This window comes from Spermophilus citellus (genome assembly GCF_964194105.1).
Source record: "Spermophilus citellus genome assembly, chromosome: 10".
Lineage (NCBI taxonomy): Eukaryota > Metazoa > Chordata > Mammalia > Rodentia > Sciuridae > Spermophilus > Spermophilus citellus.
The window spans coordinates 77,991,864-78,016,045 of NC_138197.1; the positions used below are offsets into that span (position 1 = coordinate 77,991,864).

Here is a 24,182-nt window from a genome sequence, read left to right on the forward strand (position 1 = left end):
AGAAATATCCAGCTACGTCTGTATACAATGTCCTTAAAATCTTTGCCACTTACCCCTTTCCTCCCCTTCCCAAATCAACCCAATACCCCTCCCCTAAGACTTTGATCAGGGAAACTTAACAGGGGAAAAAAAGCGAAACTCTCTTCACCTAACCCAAAGACGTAGCTTGTAAGAAGGGTCTGGGAATCAGAACCCCAGGCTTATGATCTCAGGACAAATACCTGTGTTCTATCATCAGGTGTCACTTTTTTTGGGGGGGGGGTATTAGGGACTGAACCCAGGGGTGCTTATCCAATGAGACACATTCCCAGCCCTTTTTTATGTTTTATTTAGGGACAGGGTCTCACTAAGATGCTTAGGGCCTCACTAGTTGCGGAGGCTGGCTTTGAACTTGCAATTCTCCTGCCTCAGCATCCTGAGATGCTGGGATTACAGTTTTAAATAAAGCGTGGGTTTTAATAAGAGTGGGTTTAAATAAAGAGTGGGTTTTAAATAAAAAGTGAACAGAGAAATGCTCCACCCCCAGCAAGGTGTTATTCTTATGAAGGAAATATTTTTGCTAGTGGTCTAAAGACCACTAGATCAATCTGAAACATGTTCCTTTTCCACCCAGAGGCTGCCCCAAATAGATTCTTCCTCCTTAATATTTTGGAAAGTGAGTTTCCCTTCCTTTTCTTTCAGTTCGGCTAACTGCTGCAAATAGGATTCTGAGAGACCTTGTATTCATAGCATGGAAGGGCCTGCAGGAGGAAAGTTACTTCTTCCATAATTCTCTATCAGTTTCCTCCAAAATCAAGTCTAGCACTACCCAAAGGTAGATGTCCAGCATTAAGATCAGGACTGCTCCCAGGAGACAGTTGGCTAATAAGAGGCTCAGCAATTCCCATGACTGTGCTATTCCCAATTTTTACTGTGATCTGCCTCAGGACCCAGAATGGCTTGGTAAGGGGACTGAGATACTCACTAGTGTAGCTTTTGTTTGCTCTTGAGCACAAAAGGCTCGATTTCTATTCCCCACCCTCAGATGGATTTCCTATTCATCCTGGACTGGTAAAAAAGGGCTAGAGAGCTGGGCACTTTCTCTTAGGGATTTGGCCTTCTGCCACTCACCAACATCTGCTGTGCCCAGGTCAGTGGAGGCAGATTTGAGTGCTTGTCTCTTGCTGCGGTTTCCATGCTTCAATCCACTCGGTCCCTTCAACATTTGAAAGATAACTCTCACTCCAAGTAAATAACAATGACTACCTTGTTTTTCAGTGTCTGCTTGAGAGACCGAGTAGCACCTAACCATGAGGAGTCCACTCTACAAGGTGGATTGGCCAATGAGAAACAGAGTCCATTTTTTGTTTGTCCACACAGCTGGTTGGAGCAGATAGCTTACAGATAGGCACCCAGATGAGAAAAGGGGGCAGTTCTGATAGCCCTAAGGCGGTGGACACCCTTACCTGGTGTACCGTGTAAGTTGACTGGCTGTGAAGCAAGGGAGGGCAGATGGACAGATTGTACTGTAATGGCTGGCCCAACAGGGAGTAGCGCCCATCACCTAGAGAGTAAGAACAGATGGTTTTCTGAAGTTTGAGCTTTATAGTTTGGTTATTATGAAACTTCAGGGGGCTCTGGAATTGAAGAGCCATAGTGTATACTATTCCTACCTTTTCTATAATGACCCATATGTCTGACTTAAGGGCTGTCTTTCTTCCTTGGCTTTCAGCTGTATCTCCCATTGTTGTCTCCCCATTACCCCTGCCAGGCAGCCCTGAGTATCCTTGAACCACTGAATCTGTGTGCCTGAGTGAAGTCTGTCTGCCTCAGTACAAGTGATGCCCTCAAGGAGATCCATCATCTCCAGCACCTGCCCCAGGACTGGATGGGGAGAGAGAACATTTCTCCATTTTGTACACTGTGTCCTTTGTCCACCCAGGTGGGTGAAGTAGATGACTCAGAGATAGAGGCTCAAAAAGGGTTGCTTTCATAGACAGAAACCTATAGAAATGATAAAGGAAGAAACCTACAGACCCTTGTGAATGTCTTTTATCTCTTATACAGATTTCCTCCACCCCCAAACCCAAGGGTCCAAGTTGCTTATGCATGTGAGAGGTAATACAGTGTGGTGGATGAGAACACAGCCTTGGTGCCAGATTGCTTAGATTAAAATACTGGCTCTGCAACTGGAAATATGATGTTGGGATGTTTTCCCCTCTTTAGTATTGCTGGAAGGATAAATGAATAAATGAACATAAAGCACTTATAGCAGTGTCTGGTACATATTAAGCACCACAAGTGCTACCTATCACCAATAAAATGTTACATTTCAGAGCACTTTAAAGTTTTAAAACCATATTCTATAATCTTTTTTTTTTTTTTTTTGGTACAGGGACTGAACCCTCAGATACTTAACCACTGAGCCACATCCCTCAGCCCTTTTTATTTTGAGACAGTGTGTAGCTAAGTTGCTTAGGGTCTTGCTAAGTTGCTGAGGTTGGCCTTGAACTTGTGATCCTCCTGCCTTAGCCACCCCCCCCCCCACCAAGTTGCTGGGATTATAGGCAGGCACCACTGTACCTGGCTTCTAATCATATATATATATATATATATATATATATATATATATATATATATATATATATATATTTTAGATGTAGATGGATAAAATATCTTTATTTTTTTTTATTTTTTATTTTTTTAAAGAGAGTGAGAGAGGAGAGAGAGAGAGAGAGAGAGAGAGAGAGAGAGAATTTTTAATATTTATTTTTTAGTTCTCGGTGGACACAACATCTTTGTTGGTATGTGGTGCTGAGGATCGAACCCGGGCCGCACGCATGCCAGGCGAGCGCGCTACCGCTTGAGCCACATCCCCAGCCCCCTTTATTTTTATTTATATTTTTATGTGGTGCTGAGGATCAAACCCAGGGCCTCACGCAAACAAGGCAAGCACTTTACCACTGAGCTACAACCTAAGTCCTAATCTTATTTTTATATTGCTTGAGACAGTCAAGTCAGAAAGCAAACAAGACTATCTTCAACTTCATCTAATGTTTATCTCATTTTTATAGATCAGAAAACTAAGGTCTAGTTCTGAGCTTAAATAACTTGTTCAACATCATAAAACTAGTTTGTGGTGGAAATGAAACCCATGTTTTAGCCCAAACCCAGTGTTCCCTCTTTTAAAACCATACTATTCTCACAGTCCCACAGTCCCAGCCCTCAGACTCAGTACTGATGATAGGCTAAACTCTTTAGTTCATTAGAAAGTTAATAAACTTTTTCTCCAGCTCTTTTACCCTACTTGGTAGTAAATACAAGTACATAAAGGAGGGCTGGAATAAGTTAATTAAGGGCAGCAAGAGAGATGAGTAGGTTGTTGTTGGTCTCAACAGGGATGTTAAAAGAAAAGCTAGCTCCCAGAATTGAATCAGTTACATGGGTTCCCTGACTGTTGTTGCCCTCTAATTTCCCCAGCTAGAAGTGGTTTGTGAATGGTGAATTCCACAGCAGCCAGCCCTAATCTAACCCCCTACCCTGTGCTGGACCCCCAGGCCGGGGGAACTGTGTGAGGACAGGCAGGGGACTGAGTCCTGTGCAGACATTGCTGAGGCTGGTGACAGGAGAGGGTGCTGGAGATTGAGTAGGAGATGTGACAGGGCTGCTGCTCATTTGTGTGTTGGCCTGTGGAAGAGAGGAGCACATATCACATAAACACCAAACATTATTCTCTGCATATTCCTATGGCGTGGCTTTAAATTTACCTCTCAGGAAATAATTTGCTCTTGTGAACTCTGCCAAAGTCAGACTGCTCCTTGAAACTAATTTCTTAACCCTTAATTAATTAATTAACATCCACTTTTGACATACCATGTGCAATTTTTTTTTTTTTTTTTTTTTTTGGTGGTGCTGGGAATAGAACCCAGGGCCTCATTTAAGCTAGGTGAGCACTTTAACACTGAGCTGCAACTCTTCATTTAAAATATTCTCTGATGAGCATTTACTAGAGTGTATTCCTTCTCCCACCTTAGATTTTAGGTTCCTTAATGGAGAATGCTCTCTTCAATTTCTTGTGTTTCCCCCTGAAAATACCCAGGGAAAGATGTGTAAAAGAGGCTGCTCTGTCAATAACAAAGATTGCTCCCTGGGAATATTCTGGTCCCCTCCTTGCCAACACAAAGCAGGGCTGGAGGACTCACCTGGGGGCTAGTGTCAGGATTGTACAGGTCTCCAGGCTTCTGACCCCGCTGGTCCATGCTGTAGTATTTACAGTGATTCCATGGAACCATGGATGGGTTTGGGGGGGGCTGGGGTCCATTAGGGACATTCAGTTGCATGACCACCACTCCTGGTCCTGAAGGTGACACTCCTGAGTGGCAGGAAAAAAGCAGTTGGTTGAGAATTCAAAGTATATTTTATTCTTCCAGTTAGCCCTGAGTGGGAAAGCCAGTAAGCAATACACCCAACTCACTTCAGGGTCACTCAAACAGTGTCCTGCCAGGAATCTGAAATCACTGCTGATTTGGCTTCTGACTCCCTCTCCCCAAACCAGTGGAAGTTTGAGTGGAAGAGAGATGATGCCAGTGCTCTCTTGGCCTTCACCTGGTGAGGGGCACTTTGGTATGCTTGGCAGAAAAACTACTCCATTCCGTCAGAGTTGGGTATTACCAAATACCCAGGTCAGATTGCTCAAAGGTCTGGGCATGATAAAGGGCTGTAGACATGTACAAGTTTTTCTGGTAAGGGCTACAGGTAAGTCAGAAAGTTCTGATTGTTCTGGAGAAGATGCACACAGCTTCATGGAGCCAGGCTTCAGAAATATTTCTTGGCCAAAGGTTGGGTGGGGTGGGGTGGGAAACTTTCAAGCAGAGGGAATGGCATGGAAATATACATCATGTTTAGGAAATGACAAAAGACATGAGGTGCGAAGACACAGGCACTATGTAGGGGAAGCAGCAAAAGCTGAGGTATATTTATGAAACAAACATTTATTGAACATTTACAATGTGCTAGTCGTTTGGCTGAGCACTGAGTGTGCAAAGAACAAGCCTGATCTTGCTCTCCTAAAAGGAATAGTCTGCTAACAAGTCAGACATTAAAAAAAGAGTTAATGTCAAAGTTTGAAGTGCGTTTTGGTAAGATGCTTGGACTTTATCCTAGAGGTACTGGGACAGAACTGATGCTCTGACTGCCAACCCAAATAGCAAAATGTAGGATAGTGAAGGGAGGAAAACTGTGGCAAGACGACCCATTAGGAAGTTCCTGAAATGGATGAGGAGGTTCTGAATGAGGCCAATACCAGAGGAGGACCATGCGAGGTCAGACATTCTGACTGCTACAATGACAGTTTCAGGTGATGGGATGCAACCCTTAAATATAGGCACTGGTAACCATGGATAGCCTCACCAACTCACAGGATGGAGGAGAAAAGGGCATAATGAGGATGAATATTGTCTTAAATCCTCTTCGTGGTAAAAAGGTAAGAAGTCAGGGAAAAGTAGTTTGATGGACAGTTCCCCCAGGGAGGAATAGGTACAGTTTCTGCTTCCCCACAGGGGATTGTCCAGTCAGGGGGTTTGCTCTTGACCTCTGTTGAGACCAAGTTCCTGTGTGTGGTAGTAGAGAAACAGGAGCTGAGGTATACTAGCTTGAAAAATCTGCTGCAATGCTGCTGTTTTCCTGGTTCTGTGCTCCAGGATTGCTACTACTGCTGCCACCATATTGCTTCCTATGATGGGAAATGTTGCCTCTTGCCCTGGGCACTAGTCATGCTGGGAAGTGAGTATGATTGCTTTTCTCAAGGTAGTATTGGTCAAAGGAAAGGAAAAGCAGCAGCAGGAGGCCTGAGAGAGACCCTCAGAAAATATGGCATCTATCAGATCCTATTCTCCAGCCAATGTGTGCCTCCTACCCTTTAGGGTTCATCCAATCAGGGAGCACAAATAGAGCAATAGGCCTGTATCTCCCCATCCCCTACTGAGCAGGGGGAGAGGGTATTCATCAGTATGGTTTGTAGAAAGGCCACTGGAAAATTGCAGTTGTGGAGTATCATGCATTTAACAACTCTCTCCTTACTATAGTTGCTTTGGGCATTTTTATTTCCCCATCCTAAGAGCCCCATCCACTCCAACATCCTCTTTCAACAAAATTGCAATTGACCTTATTCAAACTCCTCATTGATACCTGAGGGAGCCAATGTAAAAATAATCAAATCCACAGCTTTTCTAGAAGGCAGCTCATAATCTGAGCCCAATGCCCTGGGCCAGGAAAAATGGGGGATGTGTGAGGGTACAGGGGTGAGCATAAGCAAGGCAAAAGAATCTCTAATATCAAAGTGTAGCCATAAGGAGCTACTGGGGGCTCAAGGGGAGAGAAGAAGAAGAAGAAGAAAAAAAAGCCTACATATTATTTTCTCTGATTCCAACAAAAACAAAGCCAGGATTCTTAGTCTACAGCCTCTGTCCTGATCTCCTCCCCATACTCAGTCCTCCCCCGATGGCCTGGAGCATTGTTCCTTCACTCAGCCGAGGACACAGAGCACTACTCTGCTGATGAGCTGATTTTTATGCTTCTCTTCCTCAAGCCAAAAGCAGGTGGCATCTGTTAAGCAGCTGAACTGTCGCTACTTCTTAATGGACGTGGCAATAAAAAAGAAAGACAAAAACCCACTGCCCAGTGATAGCACTCCCATATAATCAGGTTGGGGGAAGGAGCTTGGGTTGAGAGCTGGTAGGAAGGGGGAGAAAGGGGCTGAATAAGGAAATCAATTTCAGCTTGAAAGCTCTAAAAGGAGAGGGGACATGTGAATGGCTTTTTAAGTGGCATCATTAAACCTGGGCAGAAAGGTCTATTGGGCAGAGCAAATCGTATAAATATAAACAGATGACATTTATGTCTGGCAGAATTGTTTTTCGTTTAGGTTTTTTTTTTAAATCACTGAGGTAGAAGACTGATAAGTTTTCTTCCTTACCCCCAGGAATCGAACCTATGGAAAACAATGTCTAGAGAAATAAAATCCAAAGGTGTATTTCCCAGATTAAAGGATAAAAATCAGTATCTTGGCCTTTTCTCCTTTTTCCCTTTGGTGGGGGAAAGGGGTATCTTCAAGAAGTGAAAGAGAATAGTCTGAGCTTTTGAAAGCCCCCAGGTAAAAAAATAAGCCAGTAAGTATATGACAGGCTATTCCTGTATGCATCTTACTCTGTCCATGCTGCTGTGTCACTGTGAGTTGGGAGTACAGGTATTGCTGCCATTTCATGTCTGAGTGCATCTTCCCCTGACAAGCATCCCTGTAACAACCTCAAGGGACCCACAGCCATTATTTTGGTAGGAGGAAAAGTGTTTCTTGGAGTTATAGTTATATCTAATATTATAGGGGAGGAAATAAGGTACAGGCTTGGGGGTAAACTGGGCAGCTACAAAAACGTATTAATAAATCAGAACAGTTGTTCCAGGAATGACCAATCTAATCCCTGTCTTTATTTTTGGAAAAGTGACCATGTTGCTACATAACAGGAAGGCGGGTGACTGTTCTTTGAAGGTGACAGAGCGGTCCTTGTGGGCTATGCCTGTTGTCTATATTTCCAATAAAAGGTAAACTGGAAATGAATGCAGAAGAAGCTTCTCCCCTTTTATTTTTTATATATGGACCTTTATTTTATTTATGTGCAGTGCTAAGAATAGAACCCAGTGCCTCATACATGGTAGGCAAGCACTCTTCCACTGAGCTACAACAACCCCAGCCTCAGAAGCTTTTTCCACTCCCTCCATGAATAGTGATTTAAAAAGTTAAAATTACTGGTGTGGTAAATATGGTCTCTTAGATGACCTGGGTAGAACAGAAGGTTTCTTGGTTGAAAGCCCAAGATCAATCAAGATGGCTGGGAAGAAAGGAGATATTCCTGGGAAAATTCCAAAGAAGCAAAGGAAATAAATGATGAAGAAGGTTTCCTCATTTCTTTTTTCTTTTTTTGGAGGAGGGCAAGGTGTGGGTACTGGGGATTGAACTTAGGGGCACTCGACCACTGAGTCACATCCCAGCCCTGTTTCATATTTTATTTAATGACAGGGTCTCACTGAATTGCTTAGCACCTTACTTTTGCTGAGGCTGGCTCTGAACTCTCGATCCTCCTGTCCTTAGCCTCCAGAGCTGCTGGGATTACAGGCGTGTGCCACTGTGCCCAGCTTCCTCATTTCTTTAGATCTGAAAAGCCAAGATTATCTCCTTCTTCCATACCCCCAGCCCAGATGTCTAGTGTTGTTAGCTTCCAGAATAGCAGCTGTTTTAGTTGACTTAATCCAGAACTTAATCTGTAGTTTTTTTTCTGGATTCAAAAATCTTGTATTTGAATATGAACAAATATAACCAGAGACCCAATAGATAATGACATACCACAAAGGATATACACAAAAATGTGTATACAAGTATACCTGCATGCACATGTACACACTTATCTTAATAAGTAGGAGAGAAAATGCCCTGCGGTACCAAGCACCACCACAGGCTACAGTGGTTCTTGCAGCTAGTTTCTACAATTTCCATACTCTGCTGGGAATTTCAAGGCCAAGTTCCCCTGGCGGATAGGAAAAATAGTCGAAGACACCACTTACATAATAAAAAACAAAAGTCTATTGAATTTAAAACCTCAGACTGTAAGAATCCATGTTTAGCCTAGATGAAGTCAGAAGTCACTGCTCCTTAAAGAACTGACCATGTCTTATGAGCAAGATAATTCTAGAACTACCCCATAGAGAGGGTGTAAAAAACTTTAAGTGAAAAATTCCATTTCTAAATGGGAGAAACTGGCAAAATATCTCCCTCTCACCAGAAGAGGGCACTCTGACATTCCCACAATAGAGTGGAACCAAGATGATTAAAGGCTAAATTGAGACTTCCCTCCAGAAACTCTGAAGTTTCTTTCTTTAACTGCTGTGGGATGCAACATAGGATATGGAAAGTCAAAAGTCCCAAGTTCAAGTTCTATGATAGTGATCTAAGTAAGTAATGTAACCTCTCTGAAGTCTTAATTTCCTCCTTACAAAGTATGGTAAGAGTTCAAATATTAATGTATGTGAGGCACACACTAAAAGCTGCTAAACTGATATGACTTAAAAAAAAAAAAGGCATTTTTTCAACTTCCCCCACCAGAGAAAAGCCATCTAAAGGAAGAATAAGTGCAGGTGACAGAGGTGAGTATTTTATGACCCAAAAGTATCTGAGTGTAATACTGGATTCAGGAAAGAAGAGAGGGAGGGGGAGGGGGAACACTGGGGAGGTAGGGTAGAAGAGGGGGTATTAAGGGGAGAGGCTGGGGATGTAACTTAGTGGTAGACTGCTTGCCTAGCATGCATAAAGCCCTGGGTTCAGTCCCCAATGCCCAGTACTGTCAAAAAAAAAAAAAAAAAAAAAGAGAGAGAGAGAGAGTGTGCAATATGGACGCACACACATGTGCACATGTGCTCAGAGCACAGCAGAGTAAAAGAAACCCAGAGATATGGCTTCCTTACCTCATCAGAGATCAGCTCCAGCACCCTTGGATAACCCCTGTCAAGACTTTGGTCTTTCTTCATGATGCGGTCAGTAAATCCTTGAACCTTTCTGCCCTTTCAACTCTAAAGCACAAGCCTGGCAGCAATGTTTGCCCTTACCAGTACCCAAGCCCTCCCCAAATTCTTTTTTTTTTTAAATTTTTTAATTTTATTTTTTTTTAAAGATAGAGTGAGAGAGGAGAGAGAGAGAATTTTTTTAATATTTATTTTTTAGTTATCGGCGGACACAACATCTTTGTTTGTATGTGGTGCTGAGGATCGAACCCGGGCTGCACGCATGCCAGGCGAGTGCCCTACTGCTTGAGCCACATCCCCAGCCCCCCCTTTTTTTTTAAACAAATGAATTTACATCCTTTCCCAGAACTTTTAATTAATTATTATTTTTTTTGAGAGAGAATTTTTTAATATTTATTTTTTTTAGTTTTCGGAGGACACAACATGTTTGTTTGTATGTGGTGCTGAGGATCGAACCCGGGCCGCACGCATGCCAGGCTAACGCGCTACCGCTTGAGCCACATCCCCAGCCCCTCCCCAAATTCTTTATCCTCTTACCTGAGTACTGCTGTGGCATCTGTGGTGGACTGCAGGGAGAAGGAGACTGAGGCATCTGGTACTGTTCAGAGCCAGGGGGCTGTAGAAACCCCACAGAAGGGCTAGAGAGATGAGAAGAGAGGAGTGGTGAAGCAGTAGAGAGGGTAACAGCTCCTGGCAAACAGCTGCTGCTTCTTTGGACCTCCCTGTGGGAAGCAGAGGCAGCTCCAAGCCATTCCCAGACCAATTTGCCATGCAATTTCTAAAATCACTCATCAGTTCAAAGTTAATTATATATATTTGTACTTGATCATCTTTCAATTAGGAAGCTGCTAATCAGTGCTACAGATGGAATGTTAGCGACACATGCTCTTTTCAACAGTGTGGAAACAGCAGGCATATACACATGCGCACAAACGCGCGTGAGCGTATGCGTGCATAGATTCTAGAAACACAATAAGAAACAGGCAGAGTGTGTCAGAGAAAGACACAGAATATTAGAAAGAAATGTGTTAAACAAAAGTAAGAAGATGTATGATTTAGGATCTATGTATAATGGTGTACACTGAGAGTCCCTAAAGACAAATGGGTATGGGGGGACCCACAAGATTCAAAACAACATGGAGACATATATATAGAAAGAGATAAACAAATATACACTGGGAGACAGACACAGAGAAATGCAGACAGTTAGACCCATACTTGAGTTCTAGTTCCAGCTCTACTTCTAGCCAGCTGTGTGACTTTGGGGATGCAACCCTACCTGAAATTTCTTCATTTAAAAATCAAGACAGGAAAATAAAATAAGGGCTGTGGACTAGATTATTTTTAAGGTACGTTCTATGGTTATGATTCCCTTAGCTATGATATACATTTATACAGAAAATAGATATACAGAAATATATGTGTCATAAAAGTTTCATCTATAGACATATATAAGTATACACAGAAACTTATGTACATAGAACCCAAAATTGCTTTGTTCCTTTTTTTGTGTGATACTGGGGATTGAACCCAAGAGTATTCTACCTCAGAATGGCTACATCCTCAGCCCTTTTAAAAATTTAGACTTTAAGATATATCTCATTAAGTTGCCCAGGCAGGCCTTGAACTTGTGATCCTCCTGCCTAAGCCTCCCAAGTAGCTGGGATTTCAGGTGTGAGGCACTTTGCCTGGCTCCAAAATTGCTTCTTTTAATGACAAGTACAGTCTCTGAAACCTGGTTCTCAGTCCCATTGATTTGAAAAACAAAAAAATGGGGAATATTATAAGCATCCATCTTTGAAGCAGGAATTTTTTCTCTGCTGATGGGCTCTATGCAAAGTTAAATCATCAAAGAACAAAGGAAAACGAACTCCCTCATATTCTACCTGCTTTAGAGCACTACTGGGATTCTTACTCCTGTGTTTCGTAGGCCAATAGAAACAGAAGACGATACAACAGTTGCTGAAAGTCTATGAAAAATATACCGTTGCTCTCCAGCAGTCCTCACCTTGTACCGTTCTGCTGAGCTGGTGGGATCATGCTGTAGTACACTGGTACACCCCCTGCAGAGAGACCTCCTTGTACAGACTGGCTCGCAGGGACCAGCATGGGTTGTTGAAAAGGTGGCTGAACCACATTTTGCGAGTCACTGCCCACTGGGACCTGGGTAGAGAACAGAATATCTAATTGTACTCTGAGTTCATCTACAGAACAGCTTAGTCATCACTAGATCAGGGCATTGCAACTTCCTTCTTTACTTCTTATAGCCTCCTCCTATTCTCTTCATTTGTCCAGAGGAAATGGTCACAGAGCGATCTCCATTTTCCCCTTCTCTAAATATCACTCTTGGGCATCTGACATAACAAAGAGTTGATTTCCTTTAGACCCTACTTTCCTAGGCATTTGCATGGCTTTATAAACACCAAACAACTTAAAAACTCCTCTCAGACTTTCTTTTAGAGAAAAGTCCCTAAAACTTCTAGGGGGAAATAGACAATATTTTAGAATTGAAGTTGTATAGATGATCCTGGGAGGCTGTCCTTTTCCTCATCTCAAGGCCTGGGTGATCTTTCCCAGTGCAGAATGCACTCACTTGGTAAGAAGGCAGTGGAGTGTACTGAACCACCAGGCCTTGCATTTGGCCCCCCATGTTGCTCCTCTGGTTGCTGAGCAGGCCCTGGTTCTGGGGCTGCTGGACCCCAATCATGCCTTGGTAAGCCGCCTGTTGCTGGTTAGGCATCATGGGCTGTAAACCTAGGGATAGGCAAAGCAGAAAAAACATCAGTATAAATGTTTAAAAGGCAACTTTCTAGCAGTAATTCCCTTCTCCATTCTATTTTAAGCCTCCACCCCCCGGCCCCCATCCCTAGCCCAAGAACCTGGGCCCCTCCTTCGGACCCTAATAATTCCTTTTTTTTTTTTTTTAAGTGGGGAAGGTAATTTCTCTGTCCTTCTCCTATGAGACATCTTCTTACACCAGTGGCTCCGCTTACCAGGCTGCTGGGATGGCTGAGGCAGCTGTTGACCACGTTGGGGGCTGTAGGCCACCGGGTGAGAAAGAGGTCTATATTGCTGGTTGGAATTAGGGTATTGTCCAGGGGGATAATAAGAAACCTGGATCTATAATAGAGAGGAAACAAATTACTAAATACCTCAGGGCTGATAGATGGAAATTTGTAAATAGAGATATTCTATTAGGCCAGCAATTACAAGATTACTATACAAGTCTGAAATATAATAGCACTTGTGTTAGAAAGAAGACCTTCTGTCTAGAGTGATAACGCTTAAGCACACTGTGGGGAGAGTACCCCTTCTGGTCTGCCTAAACTAGAAGAAGGAAAGATTAAATACTGGATAAACTGAATTAGAGACTGAAGTTGAGGACAGGGGCTGCTTACCTGTTGAGGAGGCTGTATGTAGCCCTGGGGTGGCAGGACTTGCTGAGTAGGTGGTGCGTGGCTAGAAGTGGAATAGTTGGAAGTGGGGAGGGGCTGTCCGGTGGAAGCCATGATGAAGCTAGTCTGCTGAGGGTGCTGGGAGATAAGTGGGGGCTGGAATAGAGCTGAAGAGGGGTCAGCTGCTTCAGTAGAACCTTGGCGGCTAAGGCTCATTTGTCCAAAGGGGTTGCTGAGGTCATCTGCCTGTTGAGAGAGTTGGAGACTCTAAGTCTCATGTCCTTGCTTCAATATAGAAAGACAGAAACAACACGGTTCTCTACAGTCTTCTTTTTAGGGTCAGGCCTGCCTTTTTGCCCTGAGAAGGCTTTTTTAGCCTTAAGCCTTTGACATGTGATATTTTAAATTGCTATGAACTGAATAGTAGAAACCTAACTCCAGAGCCATTCTCCTTATCACATGTGAGGTAACAATGGCTACATTGATCATGATTGTTATTAGAATTAGTCTTGGGGGGATGAGTACAATGATAATACAATACAATGATACATAGCAATGATAGATAACTTCTACTTATAGAAAAAACTGGATAAACTGGTGGGTTAAAGAAAAAGATTTTAAGGTTTTTCCTGTTTCCCACCTTCCTCATGTCCCTAACCATAAAAATGGCTCCTATGTTGCTGTAGATTCTGTTTTTATAATAAAGAACCTAGATAACACCTCGAATGGATCCTGGGTGGCTAGGTTCATGTGCCTTGCAGCTCTGTCTAGCAGTAAAGGACTGCTGGGCTCCACTCCTGCTGCTTATCTTTTTATTCCCTTTGGAGGTCATTTCCACCTTTGTTCTTTGACACTAGCCTAGAGTTCTCCACTCCTTCAGAAGCCACTTCTAATTCTCACCTCCGAAAGGAGGCCAGGGTGAGTGGCTGAGCTAAAGGAGGAGACTGACTGGCCAGACTGTAATTACCTTCTCCCTCAGCCCTCTTCCCTGAGCAGCAAGAGTGATGGTATCCCATCTTTCACTTATATAGTGATAGGTTATTTTTTAAGTTTCCTTTTTTCTTCTACCCTCTGGATAGTAATATATTCTCTCTCTCTCTCTCTGTCTCTCTCTCTCTCTCACACACACACACACACACACACACACACACACACACACGTGTATGTCTACCAGAGCAAGAGTTTTTTTGAAAAGAAACTAGCAGAAACCAAAAGACAATGTTGTACTGCAGTTTCACTTTACTTTCAGGGATCTGTTTTGCTATCTTATTGGTTAGGAATAGATGATAAAAGATAAGAGATTAGTCTTAGATTGCAGATTATTTTAAGGTCCATGTTCTAGGACTTTTCAGAACAAAGATAAGAGATAGGAGAAAAGAGGGGAATTCTAGTGAAAAAGCAGAAAGGTGTAATAAACATAAAGTAAAAAAAAAAAAAAGAGGACTCCTATAACCATGATGGAAGTTATCAACTGTGAGGCAGATCAGACCTTCAAAGTATTTAAGTCAGGGAATAATTTAAATAACGTATACTGTGCAGAATACTTTTCATATAAAACAACACGTAAATTAGGTAAAAAATGGATCTGCTGGGTGCAGTGGTGCATGCCTGTAATCCCAGTGGCTGGGGGGCTGGAGCAGGAGGATCATAAGTTCAAAGCCAGCCTTGGCAATGGCAAGACGCTAAGCAACTCAGCGAGACCCTGTCTCTAAATAAAATACAAATTAGGGCTAGGGATATGGCTAAGTAGTTGAGTGCCCCTGAATTCAATCCCCAGTATCAAAAAGCAGGGAGGAGGGGTGTTAAGATTTTAAGTTTTTAACCACTGGTACCAAAGAAGTCTGCAGTTGTGTTTTTATTTTTAAAAGAAATTGTAGAGAACCATTCTGTACAAAATAAACTGGGTTCTTCAAGACATGTCCAGGGAGCAAATTAAGAAGGCATACATGATATAATAAGGGGCCTAGGTTAGATCAACATCCAATTTCATTCCCCTTACTAAAACTCTGGGGAACTCAGCATTCCTATCTTATATTTAGGTGTCTTTCGGTGTGCTGTGATGAGGCCATCAGAATGGAGTACAGTTCAGCCTGTGTGGGCCCCTCAAGAATAGCTTTCAACATACCCTCCAAAAGCACAACATGCTTACAAGGCCATCACAGATTGACCCAGACATACGACAGAAACAGGCCACACATGGACAAGACAAAAAGGGAGAATGGAGTTTATACCATGTTGTACTGCTGGGGCGGAGAGACTGGCAGAAGGACTTGGGGACAGGAGCTTGGAGAGAACTGAACAGGCTGCGGAGAGGGCTGCAGAGCTGGGACTGGCTGTGGACCAGCAGAGAGGCATGTAGAAAAGGGAAGAGAAAAGGGAGGCATGGAGGGAGGCAGCAGGGCAGAGATGGGGAGGGAAAGGGAAGGAACAACAAGGTTAATCATGAAAAAAATTTCACATGAATCACAAGGTTGCTGAGTAGGTTGACCACCAAGCCTGGGACAGCTTATAGCTTTCACCTCTCTCTGACAAACAAACAAGTTTCTCCTATGAGGAGCCATCTACTAAATGCCCCACCCTCTTGGCACTTAGAACTCTGCAGCTGCTGTGAGCAATTTGAGAACTGTCAGGGCCAGGGCCTGTTGCCCGATTTCAAATGATGATTTTCCTAAAATCTTTTTTCTGAGCACAGGATTCCTGGTGAGCTTGATCATAACCCTCCTGAGTGCCTACTGGGATTCCTGTTTGCACTGCTTTAGTAGGAAGAGACATCCAAGGTCAGCTCTCCTGGAGGAAGTGCTCTTTCACAGGGATCGACTGACTCCCTCCCGAGGGCAGAAAAAGGAAAAAAAAAACCACCCAGCTGATGCCTGCTTCCAACTACTTCCTCTTGCTCCATGATTTTCTGTGCTCCTCCAGGCTGTGAGGGCAATATGAAAAATGCCCCCATAAGCAAACAGGGGGATTTTAGGGATAAAATATAAACAGCTTAGCTTCAGTTTCTGTACCTTCAGTCTCTTCACTAGCCTCAAGCAGTAGGATTTGTTTATTGGAACATGCAGTTTTCTAAACCAACTAATGGGTAGTTATTTTTTTCTCTTCGTTTCCCCTCCAGTCCTTTCAATTGCCTCATCAGTTCTCTAGTTATAACTCCCTGGTGGCAGGAGGGATGGGAGAAGGAGAAAGGTGATGAAGAGGAGGGAAATAATATTTATTTATATACTCTGTCTCCTGATTGCTTCACAAGATTCCCGTAGGGAGATAGGATAACTTGTACTTGCAATTAAGAGAGTAAGCCTCAGAGAAATTAAATTCCTCACTTAGGATCACACAGCTAATACGGCAGAGCTGAGATTGAAACCTACTTTTGCAGGACAAGTGCTTTTCCAGTCAGCTCTAGCAATAGGGAGGAAGAGAAGGAAGAGGCCAAAGAGAACTCTTCTAGAATCTTCCATGGGCTCCTCCCTCCATATTTAGAGTATTAATAGATATGGGGGCTGTAATATTGATAGTATTGCCTACCACATATCTCCAGGAAATTTTCACAAAGGAACTAATAGTTCAAGTAGAAGAACATGCCCCCACTCTCCTCCATCACCACCCAAAGGGAGAAAACTGGAGCTTCAGAAGAGGAGATATCTAGATTTTAAAAATTTAGTGGCTGGGTTATGCCTCAGTGGCAGAGCACTTGCCTGACATATGTGAGGCACTGAGTTTGATTCTCGGCACCGCACATAAATAAATAAAATAAAAGTCCATTGATAACTAAAAAAAATATATTAAAAAAAATTTAAGGGGCTGGGGATGTGGCTCAAGCGGTAGCGCGCTCGCCTGGCATGCGTGCGGCCCGGGTTCGATCCTCAGCACCACATACCAACAAAGATGTTGTGTCCGCCGAGAACTAAAAAATAAATATTAAAAATTCTCTCTCTCTCTCTCCTCTCTCCTCTCTCTCTCTCTTTAAAAAAAAAAAAAATTTAAGTCATGTTGACTAGGAAAAAGTTACTGAGAAGACCTTTTTAGGACCTGGAGGGAAGTGGCTGAGGCCTGGAAAATCAACTCTTAGCCCTGGAAAATAAACTGTTAGCCCTACTGTCACACTTATTTTTCATAAACCAATCATATTCCAAATGTAACTGTTGGCCAAGTTGCTCAGCATTAGCAGCATAAGCTAGGGTGGCTTTTATACATATTTTATATTATACTAAAATCCTGTTCTTGCTCTTGGAGGAGGGTATAACTTGGAGAAGGAACAATAAAGTGATAAAACAAGTCTGGCTTGTGGGTTTTTTTTTTTTTTTTTTTTTTAGAGAGAGAGAGAGAGAGAGAGAGAGAATTTTAATATTTATTTTTTTTAGTTATCGGCGGACACAACATCTTTGTTTGTATGTGGTGCTGAGGATCAAACCCGGGCCGCACGCATGCCAGGCGAGCGCGCTACCACTTGAGCCACATCCCCAGCCCTGGCTTGTGGGTTTTAAATAAAGAGTGAACAGAGAAATGATGCTCCTCTCTTAGGCCTCCCCTAAAAGGGTAAGGGCAATAGTCAAGGTAAGGGTCTTGCTGTCTTTTTTTTTTTTGGCGGGGGGGGGGTGCGGGGGGGGCATGGGATGTGTATTCTATGCTACCCTCACCTATAGTGCTCTTCTTGGTCTGCCTCAAACTGCAGAGTCAGGGAACCTCTGAGGAACTATGAGGATGTGGCTGCCACCTACTGGCACATTCTAGGACAGATCAATGGCTCTTGGATGCCTGAGGACACCAGGAGAGAGGTTAAGAGGGCTCTATTACAGTGGTCCAATCTAGTTTAAGTCAACTGGGTAAAAGATAGCCACTAGCTCTTTTTTTTTTTTTTTTTTTAAAGAGAGAGAGAGAGAGAGAGAGAATTTTTTCATGTTTGTTTTTTAGTTTTCCGCGGACACAACATCTTTGTTTGTATGTGGTGCTGAGGATGGAACCTGGGCCGCACATATGCCAGGCGAGCGCGCTACCACTTGAGCCACATCCCCAGCCCCTAGCCATTGGCTCTTTATCCTCAGCCTGACTCCCTAGTTTCACTTGCTTCACTAACATACCAGATGAATGCCTTCATGAAGCAAGAAGGCCTGCCAAGAAGGGAAAGAGCACACTTGCTAGCACTGTCTCCATGCCTGGGGCAAATGCCTCCTGCTACAGAGCTAGAGGTAAATACTCTTTCTTCGAGTTTTTCTTGTACAGGATAAGCTTTAACATAAACACAGCGGTATGTCTATATGTGGTCACTTCCTTCATCCTTATACTGTTATATAGCATTAGAGAAACTGAACAATAATTTTTCTTGGGCTTAGCAACTTTGGGAAAAAGAAAAGAAAGAGATACAAGAAAGAGAAAGAAGGGCATAAACAGAGAAGTAGAAAAAAATGGAAGAAGATATATACAATGGTATGGTGGTGGTGGTGGTATAACTTCAGCAGCTACCATAATGTTTCTGCAACATCAATACTTACTCAGGGTAAGATTATTTAGTTTAGAGTTTGTGATCATGATTAACCTCAAGATAGAATTTCTGAGAGAAAAGAGATCTCTGTATTCAAACAATGATTTCCCACCCCCAATCCACAGCATCTAACCTGGCACATTTCCTATAGAATGGGAGTCTGCTAGGAGCCACAAGCAAATATACGATGTATGGCACCTTTGGTTGTAAAGTGACGCCAGCTAGCCACTGAGATGATTATGTTAAGATTTACATTCATATGGAAATTGGACTCCCGCTGTTCACCTTGGCCTGCTACCTCGGCCTGCTACCGGACTCACGTTACCAGACTCTTGGAGAGTTCCCATTGGTTGGGGAAGGATAGTAGGAGGAAATTCCGGGGGAGGTCCGGGGACCCCGGGTTCGGGGAGACGCCCGGTTCCGGTAGACGCCCGGTTCCGGTAGACGCCCGCGTGGGAGGACCGGGTTTGGCTTGCCAGCGGCAGCGGTTTTTTCGAAATAAAGTTTTGTTCCTGCTTGAGTGGCTCGTGATTCTGTGCCCAGCCAAGACTGCGGCAGGAGTCAATACCAAAATGACTCAACCATTGATGCTTGGGGTCCAGTAGCAGGGAAGAACCCAAGTAGAAGTTTTGGGTGTAGGGCTCACCACTTGGACATTCAGTTTAAATTTTTAGTCTGAAATGGTTATTCTCTTATCTCTTTATTCTTCTCCCACTCTTGCTATCTACTTCTGGATACGGATGACAGATAGAAGGTGGAAGCAGATGGAAGACTAAGCATTAGAAAAGGGAGCAAGACTCTATTAAAATAATCATCTTTTAAAAAAGAAAAAAGAACTAAAAAACATTGGAGCCTTGGAAAAGCTACATATACATAAGCACAGTAGGAGAAAGCCAGAAGAAAAAGCAGAGTTTACCATGAGCTGGTTTGAATTAAGACAAAGGCAAAGAAAAGCATATACATACATGCAATGCTTTAGTAAAAAGTAAGGGAAGTTGATAAAAACAAGACCCAATAGGGTAAATGGTAGTAGAATAACAAATAAGAAAGTCAGCACTATAGAGAAACTGCTTTAGGGACTATGGACTGGAATGATCTACATGTGTCTGATCTATATTCAGACACAAAGCTGCATTTCCTAGATCTTCATCTTTTTTTCCTTTTTTTTTAGTACTGTGGATTGAATCCAGGGACACTTTACCACTAAGCTACATTCCAGCCTTTCCCATTATTCATTGTAAGACAGGGTCTCACTAAGCTACTGAGACTGGCCTTGAATTTTAATTTTCCTGCCTCAATCTCCTGAGTTGCTGAGATAATAGGTGGGAACCACTATGCCCAGCTTCAGTGTTCTTTCTTTTAGCATCATTTCACAGTATTTAGGATGGGGTAGAACTGACTGGGTCATTCTGAGGTCTTTCCATTTGAGTTCCCAGTTCCTAGGGTATTAGTATTTAGAACTTGTTTCTAGTACCTAGGAAAGAGATATATCTAGGACCATGATGGACTAACTGAACACAGGACCTTTCAGTTTAAATTTTTCTTTTAAAAGAAACCTTAAACTATAGAAAAATAGTATAGACCCATGGGATTCTACTCATTAAAAGCTCTGTTCATGGAAGAAGAGAATAAATGAAAGTCTCAGTACAGCTCTACTCAGAGTATTCAGGCGGCTTTGTAACCTAGAAGGCTAGGGTTCCTGATTCTTAGGCTAATGACTTTCATGGTCTGCATAGAAGCAAAACTTCCCTTAATCCTAGTTGGTACTAACAGTTAGCAGTTCCAGCAATTGAAAAAGAAAGAAAGCCCTTTTTGTGTGAGGGAGGGGATAGGTACCGGACCCTGATTTCAGGGGCATTCAATCACTGAGCAACAACCCTAGCCCTATTTTGTGTTTTACTTAGAGACAGGGTCTCACTGAGTTGGTTAGCATCTTGCCATTACTGAGGCTGGCTTTGAACTCACGATCCTCCTGCCTCAGCCTCCTGAGCTGCTGGGATTACAGGCATGCACCACCGCGCCCGGCAAGGTAGCCCTTTTATAACTGAAAAACAAAGACAACTTTTGGGAGTATTTGTGTCTTATGGCATGTGTTGTAGGGTATCTTTCTCCCTAACCCCAACAAATAAATACATGTTTTGGGTCAATGTATTTAGTCAGATTATGTGGGAGCTATAATCTTTTTGAGTTCCATATATGAATATGGTGAGCAAAATCACCTTGCTAATTACACAGAATGTAGAGGTAGAGGGGGTACAATAAAAATGTGTGTGATAAAAGATGCACTGACAATTATCAGGAAGAAGCAGAAGAAGTATAAAGCAAAAAAATCCTAGGCTGACTCTACAGAGTACTTTGGCCAGATATTTGTTCTTCTCTCCCCATAACTTGACAAATAGGAAATGGGTAAGGGAGTGGCATATTTCCAAAAATTGATCCTTTCTGCTACCCACAGCACAAGAGATGACTATACTTCCAGTGTTTACTTGAATCAGAGCAGAGGTGGCTCTTTGACAATGACTAGTGACTCACCTGTGAGATTATGTGATTATTCAAAGGAGGCTGTTGCTGAGGTGTGGGTGGAAGAGCAGGAAGTTGTTGTTGCTGCTGCTGCTGCTGCTGCGGCTGGGCAGTACAAGGAAGAAGGCCCCGGACAGACTGGGGTGAGGTGACCTGGTTGCACACTTCTGGGGCACCTAGTGCCATGCCTAAGGCAAAAAGGAGACCAATCCAGAGTTGTAAAATTGAGCCATGAGTATACTACCCTTGAAAGGCCCAGCTGCAGGGCTCTTACTTTTTCCTTGCCCTTTCTCTTTACTCTCATCTGTCCATTCTCCACTGTCTTTTGAAGATCCATGCATGAACAAAGATGCATTTAAGCTAAGAGCACAGCCTTCCACTCAGCAGGTTTCTACTCCCAAGGGACAGGAACCACCCTGACCCTGTCAATGTTTAGTTTTAGAATTGAACAAAATGTGAAACTACTGAGGCATCTCCCCTGAAGTTCCTAAAATTCTGATTAGGTAGCTGAAAACACAAATTCTTACTTTCTGGGAAGGTACAGATTCATGGTCCCATAAGAGACCTGTTTTTCTTTGCTTTCTTCTTAACTTGCATTATGTCTTTCTAAGGTTGCTAACATGGTGACCTCACCTCTACAAGCACACAGCTGAACACATATATGTGCAACCTATTTTTTATCCAACTATTTTTCTCATTTTAGGCTCTCCAACACATGTACATATTCCTATAACATATTTTAAGAAAAAATAAAGAGAAAGGTTTATTTTGGATCACTTTTTATTGAATATCTGCTATGTGCCAGGTATCATGTAATGAATTAAGGACACAAAAAAGTGAAGGGAATACAGTTCTTGTCCTCCAGAGGCACAGGACCTTCTGATGGAATGAACACCCATACAACTATCACAATCTGATAAGGATAAGGGACACAGAAACAAAATAAAGTATTATGACAGCAAAGATGAGGAAGCAAGAAGTACTTAGAGGGTCAGAAAAGGATTTAAAGAGGAGGTGGCAGGAGAGATGGATTTGAAGGATGAATACAAGCTTGTCAAAATGAGAGGAGACAAAGCTAATACCATATTCGAAAAATGGTTTAAGGGCTGGAAAAGGATAGATATCTGGAGATTAGATTGCTATAGCTAGTCAGAATTAGGAAGTTATGCTATATTAAGTAGTTTGGATTTTATTGTGCAGGTGATATAGGAAACTTTGAAGAGAGGACTGACATGATTAAATTTATTTTAGATTGATATATTGGTTCTAAAAAGGGCCAAGAATAGAGCAGGGAGATCAGTTTGGGGGCTAGAATCATAATTAAATAAAAGAAAGTAGAGGCCTGGTTAAAGGAAGAGGCAGTGGGACTAGAAAGTAGGTAAGAGAAGGGCAGTAGAGACCTATCAGAAGCAAAAACCTCACCACTGCCAATGTCTAATAAGGACAAGATCTACAGCACTTCTAGAATGAGATTTAAGCAATTCTTCAGAGGGAGAAGAATAGTGAAATAAGAGTTCCACTGCATATGGAGAGCTAAATAAATACCCTTCTGCTAAGTGTGCAACAGGAATGGAGGGAGATTAGAAGAGCTGAAGGGTGATGATAGGCTTTCATGTGAAACATGTGAGTGTCTGCTCCTTCCCAGTAACTGAGAGCTAAAGAAGAAGCCACAGCAGTAGTTTTAGTCTACTGGCTATCACCAATTAATTACAAGCAGCTATACTCTAGGGCTTCCTGTGCTCTATAAATCCTCTTATAATCTCAAGGGACACAGGATGAAAGCAGCTATCATATTCATCATAGTAAATAACCTGCACCTGGGCTGCAAGTAATGTCTCACCTAAGTCAGAAATAATCCAAAAATAAGATCAATTTTTTTTTTTTTAAATCAGGATGGGAATATTTGAAAGAAAATCAGATGGGACCAGATACAACAAAGGATAATGAATCCAAGAAATCAAATTCCCCTCCACTGGTTGTTTTAGATTTTCATGAAGCCATACTGGGATAAATGTTTTGTTAAAAGTAAATATTAGTGATATTTTACATAAGTTAAACAAGAAGGGAGGGCATGACGTGGAAGGAAAAGAAGCTGTAGTACCTGGCCTGGAGATCCTTCCTGCACTGCCACCTTTACTACTGCCGATGCTGTCACCTCGGGTGAGGATAGAGATTCCACTGAAACTGCTGGCTTTGGTGACAGGAGGTCGCATGCTCCGGACAGAGCCATCTGAGTCAGTGCTGCTCCAAGGCCTTGGCTCCAGGGATTTGAGTTCGCTGTCTGTGCTGCTCTGGCGGCTGCTTGAAGTACGACTCAGCCCTTCTCGGTTCCCCCTGCAGAGACCACAGTGGTCAGAGCACCCCCACCCACCACTTCAGCAGAAGGGCTAGGAGAGAGTTCACTTCTATTCTCTCAATAACAAAGAAGGGGTAAGGATTAGGGGGACTAGTTTCTTGTTAGTTGGCTGGCCAACTAAGACTTGATGGGAACAGACAGAATGAGATCCATCCAGTACAGTAACAAAGAGCACAGAGGCAAATCTGAAAGACATTGCACTGGTAGCTAATTCAAAACACTGGACCAGAGGTGGATGGGAAACCACATACATGATGCTGAGATTGGCTGTGGTCTCCTCCCCATCCCCACAAGGATCCCATACATGCAGGAAATAGTGGGGAAAACAGGCAGCAGTTCCTTCTGGAAGTTCTTAAAACAATAGGACTCCCAGAAGTATTGCTAGAAGACAGAGTAGCCAATGACATGGATAAGTTCCATAACAGATCTTCCACATAACATGTGTCTAAGCCAGCAGAGGTGCTGCTTATGGCCACCTTTCCAGGGATTGGAAGAAGAGTATAATGAATAATCTGAAATTGACCCAATTTGTTTTGTGGAAGTTCCATGTTCATATCTGGGGGCATTTGGTGCTGAAGTTTTTTTTTTTTTTTGGATACTGGGGAATGAACCCAGGGTGCTTTACCACTGAGGTGTGTCTCCAGCCCTTTTTATTTTGAGACAGAGTCTAAGTTGCTTAAGGTCTTACTAAATTGCTGAAGGTGACCTCAAACTTATGATTCTCCTGTCTCAGCCACCCAAGTAGTTGGGATTATAGGTATGTGCCACCACACTGGGCTTGGTTCTAGAGTTTCTAGAGACTGAAGTCCTCGGCAAAATCAAACAATATACCCTTGGGATTCAGGGTGGCAAAAGTCAGGCAGTCAACTTTGTCTAGTTGTTTCCACAT

At 42.8% G+C, this 24,182-nt stretch overlaps 1 protein-coding gene across 17 annotated transcripts in view; it reads right to left on the minus strand.

Moving 5' to 3' along the window:
- Positions 1 to 24,182, minus strand: part of R3HDM2 (R3H domain containing 2) — a 155,388-nt gene that overhangs the window by 1,614 nt on the left and 129,592 nt on the right. For 12 of the 17 annotated variants that reach the window (XM_081310452.1, XM_081310451.1, XM_081310457.1 and 9 more), the window contains 12 exons: positions 23,039 to 23,271; positions 20,950 to 21,125; positions 15,173 to 15,274; positions 12,945 to 13,187; positions 12,540 to 12,666; positions 12,140 to 12,300; positions 11,555 to 11,709; positions 10,084 to 10,184; positions 4,182 to 4,351; positions 3,519 to 3,666; positions 1,446 to 1,543; positions 1,111 to 1,195 (listed from right to left, as the gene is read on the minus strand). In XM_081310452.1, the coding sequence (XP_081166578.1) occupies positions 1,111 to 1,195; positions 1,446 to 1,543; positions 3,519 to 3,666; positions 4,182 to 4,351; positions 10,084 to 10,184; positions 11,555 to 11,709; positions 12,140 to 12,300; positions 12,540 to 12,666; positions 12,945 to 13,187; positions 15,173 to 15,274; positions 20,950 to 21,125; positions 23,039 to 23,271 (1,799 nt within the window). The remainder of the gene's footprint in view (positions 1 to 1,110; positions 1,196 to 1,445; positions 1,544 to 3,518; positions 3,667 to 4,181; positions 4,352 to 10,083; positions 10,185 to 11,554; positions 11,710 to 12,139; positions 12,301 to 12,539; positions 12,667 to 12,944; positions 13,188 to 15,172; positions 15,275 to 20,949; positions 21,126 to 23,038; positions 23,272 to 24,182) is intronic. The other 5 variants (XM_081310463.1, XM_081310462.1, XM_081310455.1 and 2 more) reach the window with 1 other exon arrangement.